General features: G+C 51.8%; 12 protein-coding genes across 14 annotated transcripts; 6 read left to right on the top strand and 6 right to left on the bottom strand.

The window, feature by feature from the left end:
• Window positions 1–97: 97 nt before the first annotated feature.
• PPTG_08374 (hypothetical protein) lies at window positions 98–4,140 on the bottom strand (the record flags this gene model as incomplete). Its single annotated transcript, XM_008902450.1, has 4 exons — window positions 98–433; window positions 501–685; window positions 754–2,719; window positions 2,791–4,140. The coding sequence occupies 4 exons, from the start codon at window positions 4,138–4,140 to the stop codon at window positions 98–100; spliced, it is 3,837 nt and encodes a 1,278-aa protein (XP_008900698.1).
• An 80-nt stretch (window positions 4,141–4,220) lies between these two features.
• Window positions 4,221–5,711, top strand: PPTG_08373 (hypothetical protein). Its single transcript, XM_008902449.1, has one exon. The coding sequence runs from the start codon at window positions 4,305–4,307 to the stop codon at window positions 5,301–5,303; it is 999 nt and encodes a 332-aa protein (XP_008900697.1). The 5' UTR covers window positions 4,221–4,304; the 3' UTR covers window positions 5,304–5,711.
• PPTG_08372 lies at window positions 5,238–7,463 on the bottom strand. 2 transcript variants are annotated; one of them, XM_008902448.1, is made up of 4 exons: window positions 6,197–7,463; window positions 6,025–6,121; window positions 5,795–5,946; window positions 5,238–5,717 (listed from the first exon to the last, which is right to left on the bottom strand). In XM_008902448.1, the coding sequence occupies exons 1-4, from the start codon at window positions 7,346–7,348 to the stop codon at window positions 5,649–5,651; spliced, it is 1,470 nt and encodes a 489-aa protein (XP_008900696.1). In that variant the 5' UTR covers window positions 7,349–7,463; the 3' UTR covers window positions 5,238–5,648. The 2 variants fall into 2 exon arrangements, with proteins under 2 accessions (XP_008900696.1, XP_008900695.1); XM_008902447.1 differs by having other exon boundaries at window positions 5,795–6,121.
• A 15-nt stretch (window positions 7,464–7,478) lies between these two features.
• Window positions 7,479–9,608, top strand: PPTG_08371 (hypothetical protein; the record flags this gene model as incomplete). Its single annotated transcript, XM_008902446.1, has 1 exon — window positions 7,479–9,608. One exon carries the CDS (start codon window positions 7,479–7,481, stop codon window positions 9,606–9,608), a length of 2,130 nt encoding a protein of 709 aa, XP_008900694.1.
• Window positions 9,609–9,841: 233 nt separating this feature from the next.
• On the top strand, window positions 9,842–11,868 carry PPTG_08370 (hypothetical protein; the record flags this gene model as incomplete). The annotated part of the gene is made up of 2 exons (XM_008902445.1): window positions 9,842–9,920; window positions 10,001–11,868. The coding sequence occupies 2 exons, from the start codon at window positions 9,842–9,844 to the stop codon at window positions 11,866–11,868; spliced, it is 1,947 nt and encodes a 648-aa protein (XP_008900693.1).
• A 14-nt stretch (window positions 11,869–11,882) lies between these two features.
• Window positions 11,883–13,746, bottom strand: PPTG_08369 (hypothetical protein; the record flags this gene model as incomplete). Its single annotated transcript, XM_008902444.1, has 1 exon — window positions 11,883–13,746. One exon carries the CDS (start codon window positions 13,744–13,746, stop codon window positions 11,950–11,952), a length of 1,797 nt encoding a protein of 598 aa, XP_008900692.1. The 3' UTR covers window positions 11,883–11,949.
• A 63-nt stretch (window positions 13,747–13,809) lies between these two features.
• On the top strand, window positions 13,810–16,314 carry PPTG_08368. Of its 2 annotated transcripts, XM_008902443.1 has the most exons (2): window positions 13,810–15,875; window positions 15,945–16,314. In XM_008902443.1, exon 1 carries the CDS (start codon window positions 13,825–13,827, stop codon window positions 15,298–15,300), a length of 1,476 nt encoding a protein of 491 aa, XP_008900691.1. In that variant the 5' UTR covers window positions 13,810–13,824; the 3' UTR covers window positions 15,301–15,875; window positions 15,945–16,314. The 2 variants fall into 2 exon arrangements, with proteins under 2 accessions (XP_008900691.1, XP_008900690.1); XM_008902442.1 differs by having other exon boundaries at window positions 13,810–16,314.
• PPTG_08367 (hypothetical protein) lies at window positions 15,362–16,779 on the bottom strand (the record flags this gene model as incomplete). Its single annotated transcript, XM_008902441.1, has 3 exons — window positions 15,362–16,464; window positions 16,526–16,591; window positions 16,658–16,779. The coding sequence occupies 3 exons, from the start codon at window positions 16,777–16,779 to the stop codon at window positions 15,426–15,428; spliced, it is 1,227 nt and encodes a 408-aa protein (XP_008900689.1). The 3' UTR covers window positions 15,362–15,425.
• Window positions 16,780–17,191: 412 nt separating this feature from the next.
• On the top strand, window positions 17,192–18,870 carry PPTG_08366 (hypothetical protein; the record flags this gene model as incomplete). Its single annotated transcript, XM_008902440.1, has 1 exon — window positions 17,192–18,870. One exon carries the CDS (start codon window positions 17,192–17,194, stop codon window positions 18,824–18,826), a length of 1,635 nt encoding a protein of 544 aa, XP_008900688.1. The 3' UTR covers window positions 18,827–18,870.
• Window positions 18,871–20,150: 1,280 nt separating this feature from the next.
• PPTG_08365 (hypothetical protein) lies at window positions 20,151–21,275 on the bottom strand (the record flags this gene model as incomplete). The annotated part of the gene is made up of 2 exons (XM_008902439.1): window positions 20,151–21,108; window positions 21,187–21,275. 2 exons carry the CDS (start codon window positions 21,273–21,275, stop codon window positions 20,151–20,153), a joined length of 1,047 nt encoding a protein of 348 aa, XP_008900687.1.
• Window positions 21,276–21,832: 557 nt separating this feature from the next.
• PPTG_08364 (hypothetical protein) lies at window positions 21,833–22,690 on the bottom strand. The gene has a single exon (XM_008902438.1). It carries the CDS (start codon window positions 22,584–22,586, stop codon window positions 22,038–22,040), a length of 549 nt encoding a protein of 182 aa, XP_008900686.1. The 5' UTR covers window positions 22,587–22,690; the 3' UTR covers window positions 21,833–22,037.
• Window positions 22,691–22,797: 107 nt separating this feature from the next.
• PPTG_08363 (hypothetical protein) lies at window positions 22,798–23,153 on the top strand. The gene has a single exon (XM_008902437.1). It carries the CDS (start codon window positions 22,936–22,938, stop codon window positions 23,095–23,097), a length of 162 nt encoding a protein of 53 aa, XP_008900685.1. The 5' UTR covers window positions 22,798–22,935; the 3' UTR covers window positions 23,098–23,153.
• Window positions 23,154–23,184: the final 31 nt, after the last annotated feature.

Genomic DNA, 23,184 nt, shown 5'->3' with positions numbered 1-23,184 from the left:
CTTCAGCAAGAATAGACATCTCGTTTCCCCTATTTTCGTCTTCGTCACTGGAACGTTGACGTGAAAAAGGTTACTGAAACATGTTACTGCTGTCCGCTCACAGAAATTCTTCAACGTAGATGCTGTCGGCCCGTGGTCGCATACGTAGAGAAGAGGACCCTCTCCTTAGTAGCCTTTGTTTTGTTTTAGTTGAAGCGACTGATTCGTGGCTTTTGGAGTCTGTCGTACCTGGAAAACTTGAACTCTCGGATACGTTGATCTCCGTAGTCTGGGATACTGCTTCCAGCTTTGCCGCAGTTTCAAAGTAGGCCTCTACCACGAATGCAACTACAAGGCTTAGCACCATGACAACTCCTACAACGTAGAAGCTGATGAAATAGATACGACTCCACTTCGTCGTCACTGCCACTGCGCCTTCCATCGTGACAAACCACTGATTGCATAAAAAAAGCAGCCATTTCTTAGTAATGACCAATATCTGGAGAAGTACATCAACTCACATTATTGACGATCAGCAGCTCGAACAGAGTCGTCAATGACGAAGCGAAGTCATTAAAATTGTTGCTGTAAAAGTTCGCTTGGCCATACGGGATTGAGGCCAGGCGTGGATCTCCAACAACGAGTTTGCCTCCAAATAGCTGCATTCCGGCTGCTGCATACTGGTACATCAGCAGTCCGAGCATCCCTACACAAAGTACAAGTACACTTGATGAGTGCTGAATACGTTGATAACAGAAACGATAAGAGACGTACCATAAAGTGTTGCAAAGGCCGGGATTAACCGCACGACAATGGCAAACATGGAGCTCAAGGCTTGTAACGCTACGAGAAGTCGTAAGCAGCGTAAGAAGCGAAATAGCAACAACAGACGAATCCATTGCCACTCCACTTCAAAACTATGTGAGTGCACACTGACTTCTGCAACGAAAATGACAAGCGTCACTGCGCAATCGTAGATGTTCTTGGTAGAGCTAAAGTATCCACCCAAGCGGAAGACATACATCTTTAGTATCATCTCGACGATGTAAACCAAAGAGAATACTAGCATCCACCGCTCCCACAATAGACTCACAGCCACTTCACCATGAATCTTGGCTTGGATTTCCATGAGAATTGCAATGAAATTTCCGAGGATAATAACATCAACCGCTCTGTCAAACCACCCACAGGCCACAAAACGCTGAGTCGCACGAATAATCACGTAGCCACTTAAGTCACGTGGCTCGTAAGGGGCCGCAGTTGACGATTTCTCGCTCGCCATGAATGCTTTAATGAGAACCACGAACTCATCGAAAGCGATTGGCTCATTGTTTGAGTTCTCGATTTCTTCAGTTTCAGTTGACTCATCATCACGAAATAGAGACATTGTCGGCCGCATGAGCTTGTTCATGAGGCGATTGTATGTGCTCTGGCCGATAACTTTGAAATGTGCATCCTGTTCCATCGCACCTTCAGGAAGTATGATCTGTTCGGTCGGCAAGAGATGAAATGCAGCTTGAAGTGCGAGCTTTCTCTTAGTTGAATACTCCATTGCGCGTTCAGCGATTTCTTGTCGATAGTGTTGGTAGATTGAAGCAAACACCAGGTTCATCACGAGCAGCTGGCCGATCATCAAGAAACTGATGAAGAAGAGACTGTAGATGCGGGCTTGCGAGTAGATAGGCATCATCACATCTGGAAAATTGGCAGTCGTAAGCAGGATAATGAGACTCAGGCATGCATCCTCAAACGACTTGAAATATACGCCAGCTTCTGCAGTATCCACGAAAAGCATCATGCCGAGAACCGCAAAAAGAATGATAAGAAATACCAGCGTTATAAGACCGTCAGCGAAGCGTGGCAAGGCCTTGAGCAAGCTGGAGAAGCCGGATCGTAGCCGTTGACTCATGGATATCACGATAAGTGGACGGATAAGTGGTGCTAAGACAATAGGCTTAGATCCACTTGGGACCAGCTCTCGTTCACCTTTGTTTCCGTCCAGATCCGTATCTTGTGGCACGACGAGCACCGTGAGTACTGCCACAAAGTCTGCAAGCACGAAGATAATCTGGAGAACGTGCCACTTGTCCACAAAATACACGCGAGACCCCATGTACTTGTACTTCATCGACAGCTCCAAACCTAAAAACAACAGGCACACGAGCTCGATACCGATGGACGCATTCTTCGAGAGCACTGGTAATTCCCACGTCAGGACTTTCAAGTGATCACCACACGAAGACTCGAAGAAGCACCACGAAGGCGTTTCGAAGAAGGCAAGCGACATCAGCAAGCATACGTTTGCCGTCCGGATGTACCAAAGACCGTGGTAAAGCTGCTTGTAATGCATTCGATTCAGACCATCGATCAAATATTCCTCTCCAAGAAACCGACCGTGAATAGCGTCACGCACGTACAGAGCAGCCAACTCAATTCGTTTTTCGTCTATCACTTGATGGGACCCCCGCCGCCGAGATTGACATCGCCCTGATATGCCCAACGGTGACCTGGCCTCGTATGCCAAAATCTGTTCGTCAACGGCATCCTGTCGATGGAGGCGGCGCCGATCACCATGATGAGAAAGTCGGAGCTCGTCTACGAATTGAACGAGTTCGTCATGGTAGTATACAGTGTAACCCAGCAGTAATACACTTGCGACTGACACGAATAGCGTTGACACAACAAGAAAGAACGCACTCAACGAAAGCGCACAGCCCAGCAAGGCAGTCCACTTCGAGTACTGCAAAAAAGAAGCAATAAGCGCAACGGAATTTAGAGACGGCAAACAAGCACAAGTTCTGGTTAGCGTACCATACGAAAGGAGGGGTGGAACGTCGTAGATGATAGATCTTGAAAAAAGCACGCGAAGTTGATAAGGAAAAACGTCAGGAGGAATGTGGAGCTTACGATTGGAATGATCGCGTCAACCGTTCCGCATAGTAAAGCAGCTTGACACACTGCCCAAGTGCACGCTAGTGAAATGGGTGTGCTGCTTTGGCTATATGACACCTCTGTTACCGTAACTTCAGCCTCCATTGACGGGGAGTGAGCTTCATTTGACTGGAATGGTTGAGCGGACAGCGCCACAAAAATGGTGGAAGCTCCTTTAATACTCGAAAGTGCCGACGATAGCGTCGTAGAAGCCACGCCCAGAAAGATGAGCGGTACTCCCAAAGCAGAATCCACCACAAGCGGGACGATGAGCGGCACTGTCTGAAGCACTTGATTCTCTACACAAGCAGCGAGTACGAATCCGAGCACCGCGTAGATGATAAAGCTGAACGCCAGCGCCTTGTGAATTCCCAACAAAAAATACTGCGACGCTTTCTTCGCAATAGCAGACGACACTCTGGCTGCGCTTCTCTCCGACACAAACTCGGCCAAATTTGCGCCTGCAATAACGCCACAAAACCCAGGAAAGAACGTCTCGAACATCTGCCTGAGCATCTTGGGTGTGTGCTCATCCGAGTTCTGTCTAAAGTGTTTGATCGACATTCCTGTATGCTTCGCAGCGTTAGGTACCAACAAAAACAACATATTGCACCCCACCGCCACCATCACCATGACAAATACAAGTCGTAGAGCTCGCAACGTGATGCGGTTCTGTACTCCATACATCAGCACCGCCAGGATCACGCTCGCAGTTACCACAGTGACAGCCGATGCGTCTTCATTCCACGGTAAGACGAGCCCATTACGGTTATGCAGTCCCATCACGACCATTGCCAGCTCACTAAAGCCGAGCAGGTAGAACGCGGCGCCGATACTGAAGGACAAGACCATCATGAGGCCAATCATGTGGCCTAGTCGGTGGCCTAGCGAGCGGCGCAGCGCATTGAACAGCCCTCCACTTGCCAATCCGTCACTCGTGGACGCGAGCGCGGACATGGACATGACAGTAAGAAAGCTAATGACGAAGGCCACAAATATGACGATCAGCGCGTAATAGATACCCAGCGTCCCCACGACGACCCCGAGACGCATGAAAACCACGACACCCAGGATGCTGCATACCACCGGCGCGAACGTGTTGCGCTCCAGCTTGCGGCTCAGTATCTGCAGAGACTCCACATGCGTGGCCTGACTCTCTAGGTGATGCGCCAGAGGGGGGATGGCACCGTAGGCAGCGGGGGCCGCCGCCGTCAGTGCTTGCCCTTCCATGCCAGTGCGGGATAGGAGTGATGGTCTTAACTTCAATGTTCAGTTAAGTACGTTATGGTGTTTGCCACATTGTCTAGCAAAAAAGTTCTTGTGGTGTGCCAAGACACTGGTGGCTGGCACACAGCTCCCTAGGCAAGTGAGAGAAATCCGTCCCGACAAGTAAGATGGCTGAGACGACCCCCACCGTGGTGCCTGGCGAGGAGACTACGCAAGCGCAGGAGATCCTGCACTTGCAGTGTCGCTTCTACGAACAGAAGTTTCCAGAAATCGATGAGCTGGTTATGGTGAATGTGCGCTCCATCGCCGAGATGGGCGCTTACGTGTCCCTGCTCGAGTACAACAACATCGAGGGTATGATCCTGCTGTCCGAGCTGTCTCGACGCCGCATTCGCTCCATCAACAAGCTCATTCGTGTGGGCAAGAACGAGGTGGTCATGGTGCTGCGTGTGGACAAGGAGAAGGGCTACATCGATCTGTCCAAGCGCCGGGTGTCCCCCGAGGACATTGCCAAGTGCGAGGAACGCTACAACAAGGCCAAGACTGTGCACGGTGTGCTGCGCCAAGTGGCCCAGGAGAACCACCTGGAGATTGAGGACTTGTACTCGAAGGTGGCCTGGCCGCTATACAAGAAATTCAAGATCGAGACCCCCAGCGACGATGAAAAGAAGGTCGAATACGTGCACTGTTACGATGTCTTCAAGATGGGCATCACAGACGACTCGGTCTTTGAGGGACTGGATATCACGCCTGAGATCCTCACGGCGCTTAAGGCACAGATCCGTCGCCGGCTAACCCCGCAGCCCATCAAGATTCGCGCGGATATTGAGGTCACGTGTTTCACGTACGAGGGTATTGAGGCCATCCGCTCGGCCCTGCAGGCTGCCCAGAACGTCGGCACTGAGGATGTTCCTGTGAAGGTTAAGCTCATCGCGCCGCCCATGTACGTCATGACCACCAGCACGCTGGACAAGCAGAAGGGTATCCAGAAGCTTCAGGAAGCCATCGAGGCTGTGCGAGAGCACATCACCGCCAAGAAGGGCACGATGTCCGTTAAGATGGAGCCGAAGGTGGTCAGCGTGAACGAGGAGAAGGAGTTCCTGCAGATGATTGAGAAGCTCGAGAACGAGAGCCGCATGGTCGACGGCGACGCTCCGGAGGATTAGACAGGCACAGCGCAGACAGCGTTAGCGAGCACCGATTCGGCATGGATGGACGACGCTGGGATGCTTTCTTTAAGCTTGACGATATCGTGTGCTGCAAGCTTCCTGGCGCGCTCTCCCGTCTAGCGTGGCTACCCTTGAGGCCGGTTGGTTCGCCTGTAACAGATTAGATGGATGCGCTTTGCGTGCACACTCAATACAGCTGAATGCACTGCGCACCCTTGTGGTGGTGAATTCGCTGCTTTTATATACATCATGGTCATCTTGAGTGCATTCGCTTCAACGCACAATTGAAACCCAGATTTACTCAAGAGGCCGGAGTTTCCCACCTTTACATTTCTTGTCGCTCTACAAGGTTGATTCCTCAGTTATACGCATTCGCTTGTACTCGTTGTACTTCTTCGATGATCCTCTCACCTATTATGACCGAAACCACGAAAATGCGTTAGCGAATAGCGACAAAGGCCAGCTCTCGCAAGTCTTGCTATACGAACCAGGTCGGCAGGATATTTCCTCGCATTCTTTGCAATCTTGTCGTTGACAGCGGCGGGTAAGTTTACGTCGCACTTGTCGGCAAGTCGTACCAGGTAGATCAGCACATCACTAATCTCCTCGCCAAGGTGCTCCTTGTCTCGCGCGGACCAATCTGCCATGACGCAAAAGCACACAACATCAGTTAAGTGCACCAGAAGACCCTCAATGGAGACATCGCCTCGTTGCTTACCCGCCGTGTTCTTAACCTCACCCTTCCATTGGAAGATCTCACAAAGCTCACCCACCTCGCCGTTAAGAGCCAACAGCAAGTTGCGAGGCGTATGGAACTGGTAATATGACATGCGAGTTAAAGTATAAGGTTTAGTCCACGTACGTGTCCGAGCATCGCAAGAAGGCCTTACCTCATTCCAGTCGCGTTCATCCGCAAAGTCCGCGATACGTTTGCGAAGTGACTCAAGAGTCATCGTCTCCTCAAACTTTGCTGGTGCATGAATATTGGCAGCAGTAGTATCTTGGATATTGGTATTGGCAGCGACTGCGACGTCAGTAGTCGTCGTCTGCGCAGCCGAAGAACCGGAGAAAACATCTTCACCCATGGTACTGTCAATTGCTCCATCTAACAGTTCGCTACCGTGACCACTTGCGCTCAGAATATCTGCAGCATCAACAGATTGAGGTTGTCCTTGTGTGTGGTTATGCTGAACCTGCAAAATCGCCTGCGCTCGGGCTTGCACTTGAGCATCTGTCATTGCCTGGACTTCCGCCTGAGCCTTAAGCAGTGCTTGTGCTTGGGCATATTGGTATGCCTGTGATTGAGCTTCAGCCTGTGCCTGAGCTTCTGCTTGCGCTTGAGCATGGGCCTGAGCTTGAGCGCGTACTTGGGCCTCGGCCTCCGCCAATTGTTCCCTCATCTGTCGTTCATACGCCGCTTGCGCCGCCTCCGCCGCGCTTTCAGATGACATCACGTGCTCAATCTGATGCACATGAGTGTTTGTCGCAGCAGACTCGGCGATCTGTTGTGTCGGTGCTTCATTGTCTCCATCATGCGTCGCCAGTTCATAATCCGACTCGTGCAACGCACCGCTCATCATCTTCATGGAGTCAGGACCAATAGGGTGGTTGTGCTTATCATGCGTCCGCACCTTGACGCGATACGTGGGGCCGTACTCCACTGCAGACGCGTAGACGTGGAACGGGCACCCGATATCACGCAACTTATGCCGCATCCGCTTGCCGCTGCCTCGCGAGCGGAATTTAATGCCGTGCGTGCATTTAAAGGTTTTGGACAGGAACTCGGCAATGTTCTTGCGGTCGTGCTTGCCTTTCGATACTGTGCGGTTGTACACCTCAAAGGTCAGTGACGAGCGCTTGCGGATCGGGTGGTACGCCGCCGTGGCGCGCGCGATCGCAGCATCAAAGGACGCCCAGTCGTCGTAGAACTCGTCGAAGAGCGGGCGGGCAGCCGACGCTGCGTCTACAGTGGGCGCCGTCGCGATGGTCTCCTCCGTCACGCCGGCGTCCTTGACCTCCTCGAGCGATTTGTTCAGCTCCATCAAAAATGACTCGAAAAATGGCGCGACCGTTCTCAGAAGTCATCAGAATTTAACTTATTCTCAGTGAGTTTTACAAACCTCAAGCCTAAACAATCACTCTGACCTGACGTTCCGCACTCGACGTAGCATTATGTACGCTGCGCCGCCGAACGACCGCACGCAACTGCAGGAGGCTCTGCAGCGACTGCAGCATGAGAAGGGTGAGGCAGACGGCATGTTGCGCATCCTGACGTCCAAACTGAAGGAGGCGGAGGAGGATAATTTTGATTTGCGCGCCAGTATGTCACTGTTCGAGACGGAGACGAAATACGAGAGCGACAAGAAGGAGCGCGAGATGCAGAAACGGATGGCGGCACTCGAGTCCAAGCTCGCTTTCATGTCCGAAAAGCTGCAGAACGCTGAGCGTGTCAAGCTGCGTGCCATCAAGGAGGTGGAGGAGCTGCAACAGATGCATACCATCGAGACCAAGCGCCGTGACGCCGAACGTAGACTGATGGCCACCAGACGCCGCAAACACGAGAGCTTCCTGGCCGCCAGTCAGTCTACGAGGATGTCCCAGCAACACTCACAGCTTTCGCAGCAGGTGACGCGGCCGCCATCGGCGCTAGTGGTGGAAACTGCCGTCCAGACAGAGCTGAAGCTCGCTGACGAGGGAGGAGAGAGTGGCAGTGGCGGTCTGAAGGAGGAGAACGCAAGACTGGTATCATATCTATTGACGGGGACTTCCAGGGATTTACTTACACTTTTGAATGGCACTGTGCCTGTGGAAGCTGGGGAAAATGCGCAGCCTAATCCTGATGATGACCGAACGCAACCGCTACAAGGATGCCATAGCTCGACTCCGTCGCAGTTTTTTCAAGGATCATCAAGCAATTCGCTAAATGACTCGATGCAGCAATCGGCCAGTGGAGTTCCGTTCTCGCAGAGTGTATTCTCGCAGCTTACGGGGAGAGCTTCCGCTCAAGCACACGCGTCGATTTTGAGCGTTGCTAGGGGGACCAATGCGACACAGAATGCGTTGGCAACGGATCGTGCACGAGAGCTGTACGATGTGATTGGAATAATGCTGACAGGAGATGTTTCTGCTGTTGCTCTTGCACCTGTGCTCGTGAAGTACCTCACGGCGCCAACAGATTTGGAGTGGGGGATAATTTGCAGTGTGTTGCGCGTCATGTACTCGGTGATGCATCACAGTGCGCATTTCCAGCACTTTCTACTTGTGGCATCGTCGCCTTCTGATGACTCCTCGTCTTCAGTTTCCAGGCTGCAACGTAACATGAACAGAATGGACCACCCGCGAATTGCACTATCCGGTCTGCGCTTTACCTCGTTGGACGATTACTTATCAGTTCGATCGGATTATGAATCGGTGGTTCAGAGCGACCTGCTGCAGTCATCTGCAGCAGAAGTTGCTTCAGAACAGCGGCAGCTTTGTTTGAAGCTAATAAGTGCAGTGTGTCGAGTTATAAAGAACAATCTCAAGGAGCCTGCCGTTGTGAAAGATGGTCTGTGCGTACTGTGCTTTTGGGTCGACCTCGGACTTACGCATCGGCCGGCATTAAGCCCAGACGTTAAGCCCTTGCTGGCAAGCAACGTAATCCCATCTATTCTGTTGGCACCAAAGGGTCTTCCCGCCGTCAAAGCATTAGCACTTGGTCTGCTATCCCAGCTACTACGCGTTCCAGAAGTTTTCACAGAAGTGGAGGCCGAGTCCAAGAAATCATTGCTATTTAACCGATGCGCCAAAATGCTGGCTCTTGAAGGCGATATTTCTGTGGATGAGGCCAAGAATTTACGAACACTTCGACACCAGATAGTAAGGCTGCTGCTCTCGATTATTACGTCGTTCCCTGCCGAAGGAATTCGATTCGTGCTTGAAAGCACTCACGGCCTCCCCGGCGACGCGGATGGATACCGGTCAGTTATTTATTATCTGGCCCAGCTCCTTCACCAGGAGACTTTTCGTGCACGTACAACAAGCGTCGACGGTGAAAGTTCCGATACGCAGGGGCTGCTAAATGACAACTTTCGTATGGATCTCATCCAAGATTCACTTGGGCTGTTGGGGCTTCTTTCGCGCTATGTGGATGTACGAAGCGAGCTGGGTGGCGATGACCAAGTGCAAACGTTTCACGGGACTTTGTATTTTCTTAGCAATCTTACCCAAGTCGGCGACGGCAGCAGTAGTCGAAACGACTCGATTGCGGCATCCGCGCGCACCTTACTTGCGATGATGAACTTCCTGGGCGATAAAGGATGACATTTCTGTCCGCTGAATTTTAAAAAATTGTGCGCTGTTTCGAGAACAATCTGAAACTGTGAACTCATTTAGTCCATGCACATCGGTCGATATAATCCGACCGTGTCACTTTCGGTCGTCGAACGTATAAGGAAAATCTTATGGCCCATTCGCGAATTAGAAACAGCGGGCAAGCTCCACGGTGTAGGATCCTTAGACTTTGGTTCTTCGCTGGAAGCAGAGCAAGAGCGAGGATGACGCGTCTGTTCGTTCAGGCGTTGCTACTGGCGTTGATCGCGCTGCGTAGTAACATGGTGCTAGCATCCAACAACAGTAAGCCCTTCTGAACGATGTACTAAACTGTGGGGGGTTGTGGGAATATAACTTGTACTCGACGTTTGCGGTGAACACAGCGTGTTTTGAGTTACCGATCGTGATTGTGTCCCCAACCAAAGTGAAGCTGCCAACCGAGACTTGTAACCAACCTCGCCTGCCAGCACCTGACTGCATGAGGGATCCCGTCGACGCTAACATTGAGGTTATTGACAATGCAAATGGCACGATGAACTGCTTGAAAGGGAATCGAACCGCAGTGTATCCGGCCAGTGTTCACTATCGCGGACAATCCAGTCTCCACTTCTCGAAGCACCAGATTGCTGTTGATCTGAAGGAAGCCAATGAGCTACTCGGGTTTCCAGCAGATCGAACTTTCGTACTGAACGGTCCAACAGTGGATGGAAGCCTGATGCGCAACCATCTAGCTCACTGGATGTTCCGCGGCACGGATCGGTATTCGCCCCGTACCCGTCATATTGTGGTATTCGTTCGTGATAGAATAGATCCTAATGACTGGATCCCGCGGTATGTTGGCATCTACTTGGCCTTGGAAAAGATCGCGTACACTCCGAACCGTGTTGGACTGACCGAACTGAACAGCGCTTGTAAGACCAACGACGAACTCTCTGGAGGTTGGGCGTGGCAAAACAATCCGCTGGGTTACGGTGATTACTCGCCCAACATCATGCTGAATGAAGCGACCGGGCTCTTTGGCGCCGGTGAGAGGCCGATCTTGATGTTCCCAGAGCCGAGAGTCCTCACACAATCAATGCGCGATTACTTCGTGTCTCCCAAAACTGGACCGCTCCCCCGTTTGTATCAGTATCTCTATGACAACATGACGCAACCGGACGGACTAGAGGAGCATATCGACATCGGCTCGTTCGTAGACTACTTTCTGCACTCGGAGCTGTCGATGAATTCGGACGCTTATCGCCGCAGCACTTTCTTCTTCAAAGACCGTGACCAGCCTATCAATGCTGGTCCAGTTTGGGATTTCAATTTGGCTTACGGGAAAGGTGGCTCCAAGACGACCTGGCTGTACACGATCCACGCGTTCTGGAAGCGCCTCACTTGTAACTACAAGTTCGCATCCCTCGTTCAACAGCGTTGGACTCAGTTGCGCTCGACGACGTGGAGTGATAAATCCATTATGTCGTTTCTGCAAACAAGCGCTGAGCCAATTCGGCGCCAGTTGAAGAAATGTGCCGAATGGAAGAGCGATAACTTGCAGTGCGCGTTTGTTAAGGCTAAACAATCCAAAGGCAGCTATGACGATGAGGTCAACAAACTGATTAAGGCGGTTCTGGGACGTGCTCAATGGATGGACTCGAGTATAGCTGGGTTTTACAAGACGCTTAACCACAATACCTGTGTTGCTGCTGGTCAACTCCCTGCCTACAACTGCGCAGCGAACGGAAATGACAAAGGATGTTTGGCAAACCCCAGCAGCTACAGTAATGCAGTCGAATTCCCGAAGCCCCGCAAGAAAATGGCTGCAAAACCCTGCAAAGCTTCCAACACCAGCATTGAAAGGCCATCCATTGATCCTTGTTGGCTGTCGGCGGGGGTTTACATGTCGGATGGCTCGATTACACCTTTTTGTTCAGGCTACGGATTTTGTCCTGGGGGACCAGGTGCGAAGTGCACGTGCAAGAAGGGCCACCGGCCTCCAACATGCGCTCGGGAAGGCGAGATCATTCCGCCTCATGGTGGATTTCCCGAAGATAGTATGGGTGCCCAGAAATCTTCGCTGAACAAGCCTTCAGGTGGACTTTCGAGTTACAAAACGCTGCTGTTCTTCCTGTGTGCGCTTTCGGCAATGGCATTGGGCGTAGCTCTTGCAACCCGTCAGCGCCGTCGCCAGCAGTACAGGCGTCTGTACCAGCCAGCGGTGGATGCCACATCGGGCAATGCACCCGAGCTGCTCTACGGCACGTCATAAGGAAACTGCTCTTCTAGGTCACTTTTGATATGGTCACGGTCTATTCAATGAACAGCCAAGCTCTCACTTTTCTAATCTTGCTCATGTAGTCTCTACCTGTCTAGGCCGCTCGACAATCTTTTTGTCCTGAATCTCGAAGATGCTCGAGAAACACGAAGTGATTTCCTCTTCGTGGTGGGTGATAAGCACCATGTGAGTCAGCTGTGCTGAGTGTTGACCAATAGTTTCGATCACACGCAACACATGAGCGCGGTTGAATGGATCCAGGCCGTGCGTGATCTCATCTAGAATCAGCAACCTTGGACATGCTGCCAGCGCACGAGCAATCAGAACGAGCTTCTGCTCGCCCTGCGAGAGCTGAGAGAGCGTACGTGTCTTCACTGCATCTGGGAGCGCCAGCAACAGCATGGTAAGCTCGGCAGCATCTCGGCTTGCCGCATTGCTCTCGATTAGGCTGAATGCGGTTTGATCCTCAGCTTCCTCGGCCTGAAGGCTTTTGTGCAGGAGCTGGATGTGCTGGTCAGTCGAGATAGCTTCGAGTCTTGAACGAGAATTTGTTGGTGCGTCCTCGCTCGGAGAGTCCGATTTAAAGAGCTGTACTTGCTCCCCGACCACCAAAACCTCACCTCCTGTGAGACCGTGACCTGGTGTCTGCATCAAAACACGCATGAGCGAGCTTTTGCCAGAGCCATTAGGTCCTAGCAAAACCCAGTGTTCGTGCGTTTGTCGTACAAAATCGACACCGTCTAGCAGAATTCGCTTGCGGTCATACGAGATCGTCACACCATTCAACTGCACAGCAGGCATGTCGGCAACAACTTGTGCTCCGCCCCGGCACTCGAAGAGTTGCTCGACAAGGGATACAAGTTCCGTGTCCGCCATCTTCACCCGCTTCTCATTCTCTTCAGCGTAGAACTCCTCTAAACGCTTCATCATGGCCTTGTTGCGTGTGTCGTCTTCCTTATCGTCAGGCCAGGCTACGACCTCGAATCCATGGGCACCATTGTCACCTTGTTTTAGCAGTACTGTGTGCGAGAAGATCTCAGGGAAAACCTGTTCCAGCCTGTTCGCTACTAACAGCACTTGTGTCTTGTAGGCGAATGCCTCGTGTTTGGCCCCCGTCGTCTCCACCAAGAGCCTGGTAAACCCCCTCGTCAACTGTCCGAGCATCCACTGCAGCTGTCGTCTCGCCTTCACATCCAGCCCGTCGAACGGTTGGTCTAGAATCAGCACCGACGCTCTTGGAGTCTCCAACAGCGCCACTGCAAGCAGTAGCTTCCTCATTTCTCCAGTCGATAGGTGACGCACTCGCTGCTCCCACACGGGGAACAGTCCGAGTCTCACAATCAAATCCCGAGCAGTAGGCGAGCCAATACCGCCAAGCACATCGGCCACAACACGATGTCCATTCTCGGCCACGAATTCCCGATGAGCATCAAGACTGAGACTCGACAACCGGCAGGACGCTGGTAGTTCTCCCCTTGCCTGCTGCCCCTTAACGTGGTCCTGTAGTCTAGCCAAGAATTGGGTCTTCCCGCTGCCATTGAGACCCACAAAGCAGTGCACGTCATCCGGCTGCAGTTCGTATTTAGGCGGCAAGGAGATGACCGACTCAGACGCAGCCACCGGTTGTGGCGCGGCTCCATTGCCCAGCAAAGTACTGAGCGCTCTTCTCGTGGGAAAATTATGAATAACTTGGCTCCTAGAGAGGGTTGAAAGCTGCAACAAAACTTGAGAGCTGCTCCAGACGCTGGACAACAAGGTCGAACCCGCTGTTGGCCGAAAGCATTGGCCTGACGCGCGGGAAGGTCGTCGAAGAGACACGCGAGCCCACCGCAGTGCCTGCATTGTTCCAAACTGGAAGGCAACGGGCGACATTATCATCTAGCATACATATTCTATATCATAGGGTTTTCGCTGTGCGGCCACAAATCCGCATTCCCATTCATATCCTTCATGGCACGAGTGGTCAAGTCCTTCATCAACGGCAAGTACGTGGCGCCCCGGGCGTCGGCGCCGAGCTTCACGCTTCTTAATGCCACGACGCGGAAGCCCGAGACGTCGTTTACCGCTGCAGACAAAGCGCAAGTGGATGAGGCCGTGGGTGCCGCCCGATCGGCTCAAAAACACTGGCGTCGTCTGAGTCCTGCTGAGCGTGGCTCGATCCTCCGCAAAGCCGCAGACATCCTGACGGCCAAGACGGACGAGATTGCAACTTTAGAGACCATCGACACGGGACGTCCCATCGCTGAGACGATCGTCACGGACGTACTAAGCGCTACGGACTGTTTGAACTACTATGGAGGTGTAAGCCCGTCTGTCGGGGGTCAGCACTTGGAGCTCACGGGAGGCAGCTGGGCCTATACAAAACGCGAGCCACTGGGTGTCACTGCTGGCATCGGAGCCTGGAACTACCCGCTGCAGAGTGCGGCGTGGAAGTCTGCGCCCGCTCTGGCGTTCGGTAACTCGATGGTTTTCAAGCCGTCTGAGGAGACGCCACTTACAGCTTTGAAGCTGGCTGAAGCCTACATGGAAGCAGGTGTGCCTGAGGGAGTTTTCAACGTGGTATTGGGAGCAGGAGAGACTGGACAAGCTCTAGTGGAGCACCAGGATGTCGCCAAAGTCTCGTTTACTGGCTCTGTTGGAACCGGACGCAATGTGTATGCAGGTGCAGCAAAGGACCTGAAGAAGGTCACTATGGAACTTGGAGGCAAATCGCCACTTATTGTCTTTGACGACGCAGATATCGAGCAGGCAGTGGCCGGTGCTATGATGGGCAACTGGTACTCGTCCGGCCAAGTGTGCTCCAATGGCACGAGAGTGTTTGTTCAACGTAAGATCTTTGATAAGTTTGTGCAGCGTATGCATGAACGCACATTGAAGCTGCGTATTGGTGATCCGTTGGACCCAAGCACGGATATTGGACCCATGATCCATGAGAAGCACATGAAACTGGTGGAAAGTTACATCGAAAAGGGTGTGGCTGAAGGTGCCACGTTGCTGAAGGGAGGAGGTGAGCGTATCATGCCGTCTGAGGCCACCAAGGACGGCTTCTTCCTCACCCCTGCGATCTTCGTGGACTGCAAGGACGACATGACCATTGTACGCGAGGAGATCTTTGGCATGGTCATGTGCATTCTGCCGTTTGATACCGAAGAAGAAGTGCTGACACGTGCGAACGACACGATCTTCGGCCTTTCGGCTGGCGTCTTCACTAAGGACATCACGCGTGCTCACCGCATGATCGATGAGCTGCAGGCAGGCACGACGTGGATCAACAACTACAACCTCGCGCCAGTGGAGACTCCGTGGGGTGGCTACAAGAAGTCCGGCGTCGGTCGTGAGAACGGACTTGCCGGTGTTGACTCGTGGACGCAGCTGAAGTCCGTGTACGTCGAGATGAACGAGGTCTGGTGCCCTTACGCCAAGTAGGCACAAATCGACCTCGCGAAGACCACCGGATCACTAAACAAATGTAAGTAGCCGGGTTTGTGACAACGTTGTTTTACTCTTTTGCTATGCTTTAGTTTATCTTGGCCTATGATCATGGAATTGTCCTAGAATGTGTACTCAGTGGTGGCCTCTTCACGTCGCATTTGAGAGCTTTTACTTGTGGGTGAAGGGCGAGGTGTCACTTGTGTTTTGGGAGCACTACTGCCACTGAAGGCAAGAGCCAGGAAGTCTACGTTACCACAGCTACTAGTGCCTGGATATGGGGGCGGTGGTGGGAGCGGAGTTGTATCTACCGGTTCATCTTCAGAGCCCTCAAAGTCCGGTGCTGACGGAGGATACAATGAGCCTATTGGGGGCATCATGCAGGTCACACTCGGCGAAGATTGAGCAATCAAATTCTCTATCTTCGGTGAGTTCATCGCTACATCAACCATCGTCTTGGCTGGGATCAGCAATGAGGCAGAAACACTGGTGCCTGCTGTTGTCTTCACGTTGGGGGACAGCGAGATGTGGCCGACACACATCTCACAGAACGACGAGGTCATCGGGTTCAGGTACGTGCACTGTCCGCAGCTCCAAGTCCCGCTAGTTTCGCTGATGTCTCGTTGGGATGGCTCGCCAAGCGCTACAGCGTGCGATGATTGGTCTGGAGCCAATTCACTCTCTTCACACTCTTCAGCAATCTCCGCTTCGACGGCGTGCGCTTCAACAACATCACTTTCATCGCCCTGAGACTGCTCCATGCCTCCATGCAAACTCAGCAAGGTAGTCGCTGCCTCTCCATTGTCATAATTGCTGTAGTAGTTCTCGTAACCTGTGCTGTCTTCGTAAGAGGGCGGGCTGTCAATTGCGGAATAGGCAGCGTGGTTATAGTCGTAATGCGCTGCTGTCGAGCCTGTGGAAGAATAGCCGTAGTCACTTGGGTTGTAGTAATTTGTCGTTGTCTGGTCAGCTCTTTCTGCAGAGCCATAACCAGTTGAAGCCTCTGTCCACTCTTGAGTTGTGTTTTCACTTCCTGTCTCTTGTGAAGGACGAACTGCTGCGTAGTAGTCTTCGTATCCGTAGTTTGGCACCGACTCGTGAACTGTCGATTGATCCAACACCTGTTGAATTGCAAGCTTTAGACGCCCTGGTACTTCAAGCCTATTGGCAAGCACACATTAGACTTTCTACTGTCTATGGACTTGAGTTGGTACTAACGTACGCTTGCCATTCGATAGTTTCGTGTCGAGCACTTCTTAAATCCCCCGCAGTCTGGAACCAATGTTTGCTACGATATAGCAGTTGAGTTTAGTAGCGTGTTCAACGACCTGCATCCATTATGGGCGTGTCATACTTGACAAGGTAGTCGCAGATCTTCTGAAGCTGTTCGTGGTTCTGGGCCTTGCCAATCTGTTCGGCAGCCATCCAAACCACGGTAGCTGTGGGCGTGTCGTCAGTCACTACCCACGTGCTCATTGTCCTCAACCGAGTTTCAAGGAGTGAACAAGGCAGTAATGTTGTCAACTTGCTATGAATAGGAAAACGTCTCCAGCATCTTAAACGTAGCAATAATAAGAAACTCGGGCAAGTCATTGCAAGATGAAGACATATTTCGACGCCACGAAAGCTTCATCGCAACGATATCATGCTGGCAACATCCGCAATTTCGTCAGAGGCGGAGCACAAGTCTCTTACAGAATGTTCTTCACCTTCCATTCCTTCCATGAATTGAACATCCGAAGGTACCTTCCAGTCAAGCCATCAGTGCAATCGATTCTCTTGTGCCCAACAGCGAGTTTCATTGTCAACCTCTTCGTTCATTGTCAAATTCGACTTCGAGTGAGCACTCGATTACTCTTCCATTCCCAAGGACCAACCAGCTCTAGTCATGAGTATTGAAGTCGAAACTTCTGCTGCCGGTAGTCGCATATATCTTCGAGGTGTTGAGCGGATGGTCACTGCATCCGACAGAGTATCCGTCAAGATCGCGCACTCGATGCTCGTCCGGGGCGACACGACGATTCTGCTTCATTTCCTGCCCTTTGCTGTGATACACGCCTTCAATGTGCATCCTCGAATGCGAGCTCTTCAACTCAAAGACCAGCAATTCACAGCCGAGATTCAAGCTCCCGTCACCACCGACACCATCGCTAAGATACTACAAGTACGGGTGTTGACTCCTGCAGATTATGGAGACGGCAGTCCAACGAGCTGGCAATCATTCGTGGAAAAGGAGTGCAGTGTCGGCTTTGATCGCTACTACCAGCTACCCTTCTTCCTCTCGGTTTGGGTGGCCAAACGCAAAGACACTGCTCGTCTCATGCTCTTCTCGGATCAGTATATGTCCGACGGGTTCTCAGGTGCTGTGGTGCTTAACTGCATCCTTGATCAAGTGTCGAAGCTGGCAAGACAAGCCTCATCGAACAATCAAAGACCATCCACGTTAACAGTGAAGGAGTACCCCCTACGTCCGTCGCTCTACCGCATGTGGCTCAACAAGATCACGTGGGCCAAACCGCTGCTCAAAGGCACCAACGTGATCTTCGGACGTCGAATGTTCCGTGGCAACGTGCACAAGTTCACGCCTCTACTACCGGCTCGAGACGACCAGAAGGATTTCGCAGTACCTCCCGTAACCAACAGCACCAAAGCTCTATTCGCCGATGGAGACGCTAAGTGTATGCGCGAAGCATTATCGAAATGCAGAAAGGAGGGCGTGACTCTTAACGGTGTATTGATTGTTGCCGTTCTCCTCGCGTTCTACCGTGTGCGTAGTAACAAAGAGCAGCGTGGACGCTTCAACCCGTTTCGAATCGCAATGGATGTCGACTGTAACATGCGCCAGCAAGTGCAACATCCTGCTGAGGAGAACCAGGTGGGTATGTACACTGCAACCACCGACCTTGACTGGCTCAACTCGGAAGGGGTTGACATGCTGACCACGCGTTTCTGGGACTTGGCCGGTCGTGCTAGTCGAGAGATCGAAGCGAACCTCAAGAACACTATGAACATGGCACTGCCTACTATCACGGCTGACCAGAAACTCAACGCACAGATGGACCCGTCCTTCCTGAAGAAAGTTCGAGTCGCTCACTCCATCACCGCCGACGTTGGAATCGCTGAACTGGTTCAGTATCCATTCGAGAAAAATCATTCACTCACGGACACTTTTGATACTGAGAGTCGACGCGGTCTACTGGCATACAAGAAATCTCGTCAAGTGAGGTATTCGAACAGTGAAAGTGATTTAACCCGGTCGTGGCGTCTTGAGAGCATGCATTCAACTCCGCACAATGTGCTATCTATTGAGAGTTTGCATGTGTTCAAGGCCCTGCCACATCTCGCTCCCTCTGTTACGATTTTCCTGTCATCGGTGAACGCGTTCAGCTATTCGATGGCACACAAGGTGAAGAATGATGTGGGGAACAACTTGTTCACGGCTCTAGTGGTGCTCTGCGAGAGCTTAGGCAGCATTGGTGGGGATGAAAACCTGACTGATGTTCTGGCTCGTTTGGACGAGTAATTCCTGCTGGAAACCATTTTGAGGCACTATGCTCCGGAGAAACAACGCTGCTATCGGTAGTACCCGCAGCATTTGCTACAATATCACCCTTGTTGCCATCAACTTCCTCACTTTGGACGGAAAAGAGTAGATCGGGTATGATTAACGAGAAAAACATGACATTAATAGTTGACATGGACATTACGTCTATACTTCACTTCCACGCACTACACACTCGCGATACCCACCAGGATGAACAATGGAAACTTGACTCACGTCGTCGTCGTCCATGCTACTCTAGTCACCTGTATCTCGGCCTCGTAGATGTAATTTTCGATCGCCTGGAACTTGAGGATTGCTCGCTTTGTGGAGTAACTCACCAGTACTGGCTGCCCGCAAACGATCGCGAGTTGGTCCAAAGTGCTTGTCATGTAGCCAGCCAATTTGTCCGTGGGGGGCCGCGTGGATGATTTCGACTCTCTCACCAGGGCCTCGAGGTAGGAAGACGATGTACATGTGGATCCACGATTGCCTTTAACACTCCATTCGTTGATCGATCACTTGTGATCCCTAGGTTCTTTTGAAAAAGCACCACACGACAAGAAAACAAGTAGCAAGCCAAACAGCCAAAACCGGAAAGACATGAAGCTTCTGCACCACCTCCTCGCCAGCGCAGTTTGCGTTGCCGTCCTGGGGGCAACCTCCTCACAAGTCTCGGCTCTAGCAGTTGACGTGGCCTACTTAAGGTCGGAAACCGGTAATGCCTCGTCCGTTGCTGGCTTTAACGCGAGCGACGACAGCAGCAAACTTGCTCAGAGCTTCGACGAAATAGAGGGCAGCAACAGCATTGATTCGGTGGAAAAAGTTCTTGATGCGGACGTTGAGCCCACAGTTCACTTGTACATGCCCGACTGAATCCGTCGTCTGGCCACGGCTGTTACAACACCGAAGCCAACAATTGCAGCAGCGAAGACCGCTGTACCACCCAAGTCGACAACACCGCCCAAGGCAGCAGCGCCTTCGGCATATACGTCCCCACCGAAGCCCACCAATACCACCACACCATCGAAGCCCATCCAAGCCAGCCAACAATGCGGCGCTACCCGCACCATCAAGGCCCGCCAACGCAACGGTCATGCCGACAAGTACGAAGCCGACACCCGCTGGTATTCAAAAGGTGTCGCCCACCCAGGTCCCGACTACGTCAAAATACGCGTAGAGCGGAGCTGCTGAAGCAAATTCAGCCAACCAATCTATGTGGATGCTGTGTCAAGTAATGTAGCGTAGTAAAGCTGTCGTGGAGACCATTAGTGTGTAAGGTATCTGTTTTAATGGACATACAAAACTACAAGTTTAGCTGTTCTAGCACGTCCGCCATTGTGTCCTCAGCCGCGACGTTGCCAATATTCTCACAAACAGCTACAAACGCAGCGAATAGAGCTTTAGCTGAGTCGTCCTCGCACTTGTGTCCCATGGAGTAGCAAAACGAGTCTACCGATGACACCCAAAGAACTGCTGAAGGGCCCAGGTGAGGAATATTGTTGTACACATGCAGTGTCTTCACCTTAAGCAGATTCTCCTTGCCATCGTTTGGTGATAGCCAATGCTCTTTGGCAAACGGATACCGCCCCACGTTGGAGAGATTAGCATCCGAAGTCTGTGAATTTCGGATGTTGAGGGCTTTCGCGAAGGACGGCTGTATCTTGGCGTTGATCCGCTGGTCGAGGATAATGGGTACAGCAGCCAGCAACATTGTTTGTCGAACCTTTGAATCGATCTCGCTCTTCACTCGGCGTGCGAGATCCCAGAATTTGGTCTTGAGATTAACGCCTTCGCTAGCCAGCGTTCCCAGATCAGCGAATGCAACGTAGGCACCAACCGGATCTTCCTCCACTGGGTGGGGCACACGTCGTCGCATGTTGTAGTCCAAGTCGGTCACGAGCTTGAAAGGCTGCGTTGGGTCGAAATCTGGGAGTCCTTTAGCTGCGTGGTAGAAGGCGAGGAGGGTAGCGCAGACGACTGCACCACCGAAGGTGACGTTCTCCTCTTTACACTTCATAAGAGCCGTAGTCATAGAACGTGGGTCACCCTCGGCAAAAGATGCTGAAGTCGGGTTCGAGACGGGTGGGACTACGAAGTCGTGCTGATCCGCTCGAGCTGGTAGAACAGGTTGGAACTTCTTCATCTCACTGCGGTAGATCGTCTTCCCAAGCAGCGAAATAACACCCTTCATAACAGCTTCGACAGCGGCTTCTTGGATAGCCACATATCGTAGAAGGAAGGACGCAATGGGAACTCCTGGACTTGATTGTCTTCGGTGGGTAGTGTCTGGGTAGCAAGTAAACTTACCTGCTCAAGGATGTCGTTGAATATTATCATACCCGAATACCCGAGGGTGCGTGTTGAAAGCCCGCATGAGAGCAGTAGGTAGGAACTGAAGCAGCGTGTTTACGTCTCCGGTCACTAGCATTGAATGGACAATTTTCATGGAGACGCTATCGACCAAAGTGGTCAAGCGCTCGAAGCCCCTGAGCCTCACTCGTCCTCCTGGGCTGCAGATCTCAGTATCGTATGCCATGATGAGGCTATTGTCGTTGTGTGCCTTGAGACGAAACTTCGAAAGTGAGGGTTCGCGTGAGCGCGACAAAACCACAGCACTCCATTTCTGTAAGTAGTAATACAAGGAAACGTGCTGTTTGTTTGTTGGTGAAATCATGGGAATTGTCACTGATTACTTTGGGGCAAGATCACGTGGTCTCTCAAGAAGTTGTGCCGCCAGCACGCTCGATTTTCGTGATTGCGGTGGCCTGCCAGACTCTATAACGATCGAGCTGGCCGATTTGGGCAGGATTTAAGGAAGATTGTGGGGGAGTTGTCCGTCAGATCTGTGTGCCACTCGTTGAGTGGTAACACTCATGATTGAATCGAATTTAACTGGTGTTGGTCCAGCAACATAGAGTACGTGAATATTTTCAGTTCGATGTATTGTTTGGCTTCACTTGGGATTTACTCAATGTGAAGTCAAAATCCGAATTGAAAAGCGCATTTTACTCAATAAATGGTTTTGCTTATACACGAATCGTATAATACGATGCACTAAACGTCTCTGAAGAAGAACCACGATAGTGGAGTTTATATATCTTATAGTGAGTTACAGCGCTATATACGAGCGAACGACGCATGTGGTGGCTCTAATATTGTTTGAGATCCACCCCCTTCACCTTGTCCTTGCCTAGTGCGCTCCTCCACGCAGGTTTGGCTTCTCAAGGTTCGACGGAGGTGTAACCTTTTCCGTCGGAGCTGTTGTCTCTGCGAGCTGAATCTGGCCTGCCGGAGCCGGATCAACCAAGTTTCGCAGGTGACGGTCATATTCTGCCTCGTTGTCCTCAGGCATGATCTGTTCTTGGACAGTGTCTTCGCCGTCATCATCCAGAACAAGTTCAGAATCGTCGATCTTGATCAAGATTGTAGGGACCATCGCAGGGTCGCTTTCTTCATGGACTGGGACAAACTCGACTTCGATACCTTCACCGTCGTCGTCCAGGTCGATCTCAACTTCCACCGCCGCAGCAGGGATAAGTGCCATTGCGTCTTCATCCTCGTCGGGGAAAGTGTAGAGCTCGACATCATCGTAGTTTGGATCGGAACCACGGAGAAATTTCGTCGTATCTTCGGAGCTTCCAGATCCGAAATCGCTCACATCGAGCTCTTGAGCTGCAACTGAGGTAGTCGTAGTCGCCATGAGCGCAGCACTCACAAGGAGGTGGTGCAGAAGTTTCATGGCGCTCGAAGGCTGAGGGGATATATAGGCGTGTTCTTGGTGCTTGGCTTGTTTTGTTGTGAGCTGGCTGTGGGCACTCTGCTTGGTGCTCCAACAACGGAGGCAGTCTCCAACGGTAAACGGAATAAAAAAAAACTCGTCGTCGGTTCTGGGCTGAAGCTTCTCGGACAAGAATAAGGTTGTACGGTAGTACTTCACTAGTAGTTTTAAAGAAGTCATCATCTTCAGTAGTTTTATAGAAGAAGAAGTGTAATGCCAAACGTTATTAGCGCTATCGTGCGGCCAGACGGGCACCGAAGACTCGCCTCTTCTCGGACATCATTGACGAGATGCCGTCCCTGGAACGAGAATGGAGAAGGATATGGTGCATCATGTGCACAATTTGCATAACCAAACTCTGGCTACAACGCAATGCGGTGGTCCACAAGGACCGGGAACTTTCGGTGGAAAGCGCCACCAATGCCCTAAGGACGTCGCTGATACGACATTTGAACGCCCTCGCCAAGAGTGAAAGGCGTCATCTACATACTAAATTCCGAGGAACGTGTCTGCTACTCTGCATACTGTAGAGCGCCTCACCCGACCTCCACGAGAGTAA

Source organism: Phytophthora parasitica (genome assembly GCF_000247585.1).
Source record: "Phytophthora parasitica INRA-310 unplaced genomic scaffold supercont2.14, whole genome shotgun sequence".
Taxonomy (NCBI): domain Eukaryota; phylum Oomycota; class Peronosporomycetes; order Peronosporales; family Peronosporaceae; genus Phytophthora; species Phytophthora nicotianae.
Note: the sequence above shows the minus strand (reverse complement) of the source record. Positions and strands in the feature narration are given on the sequence as shown.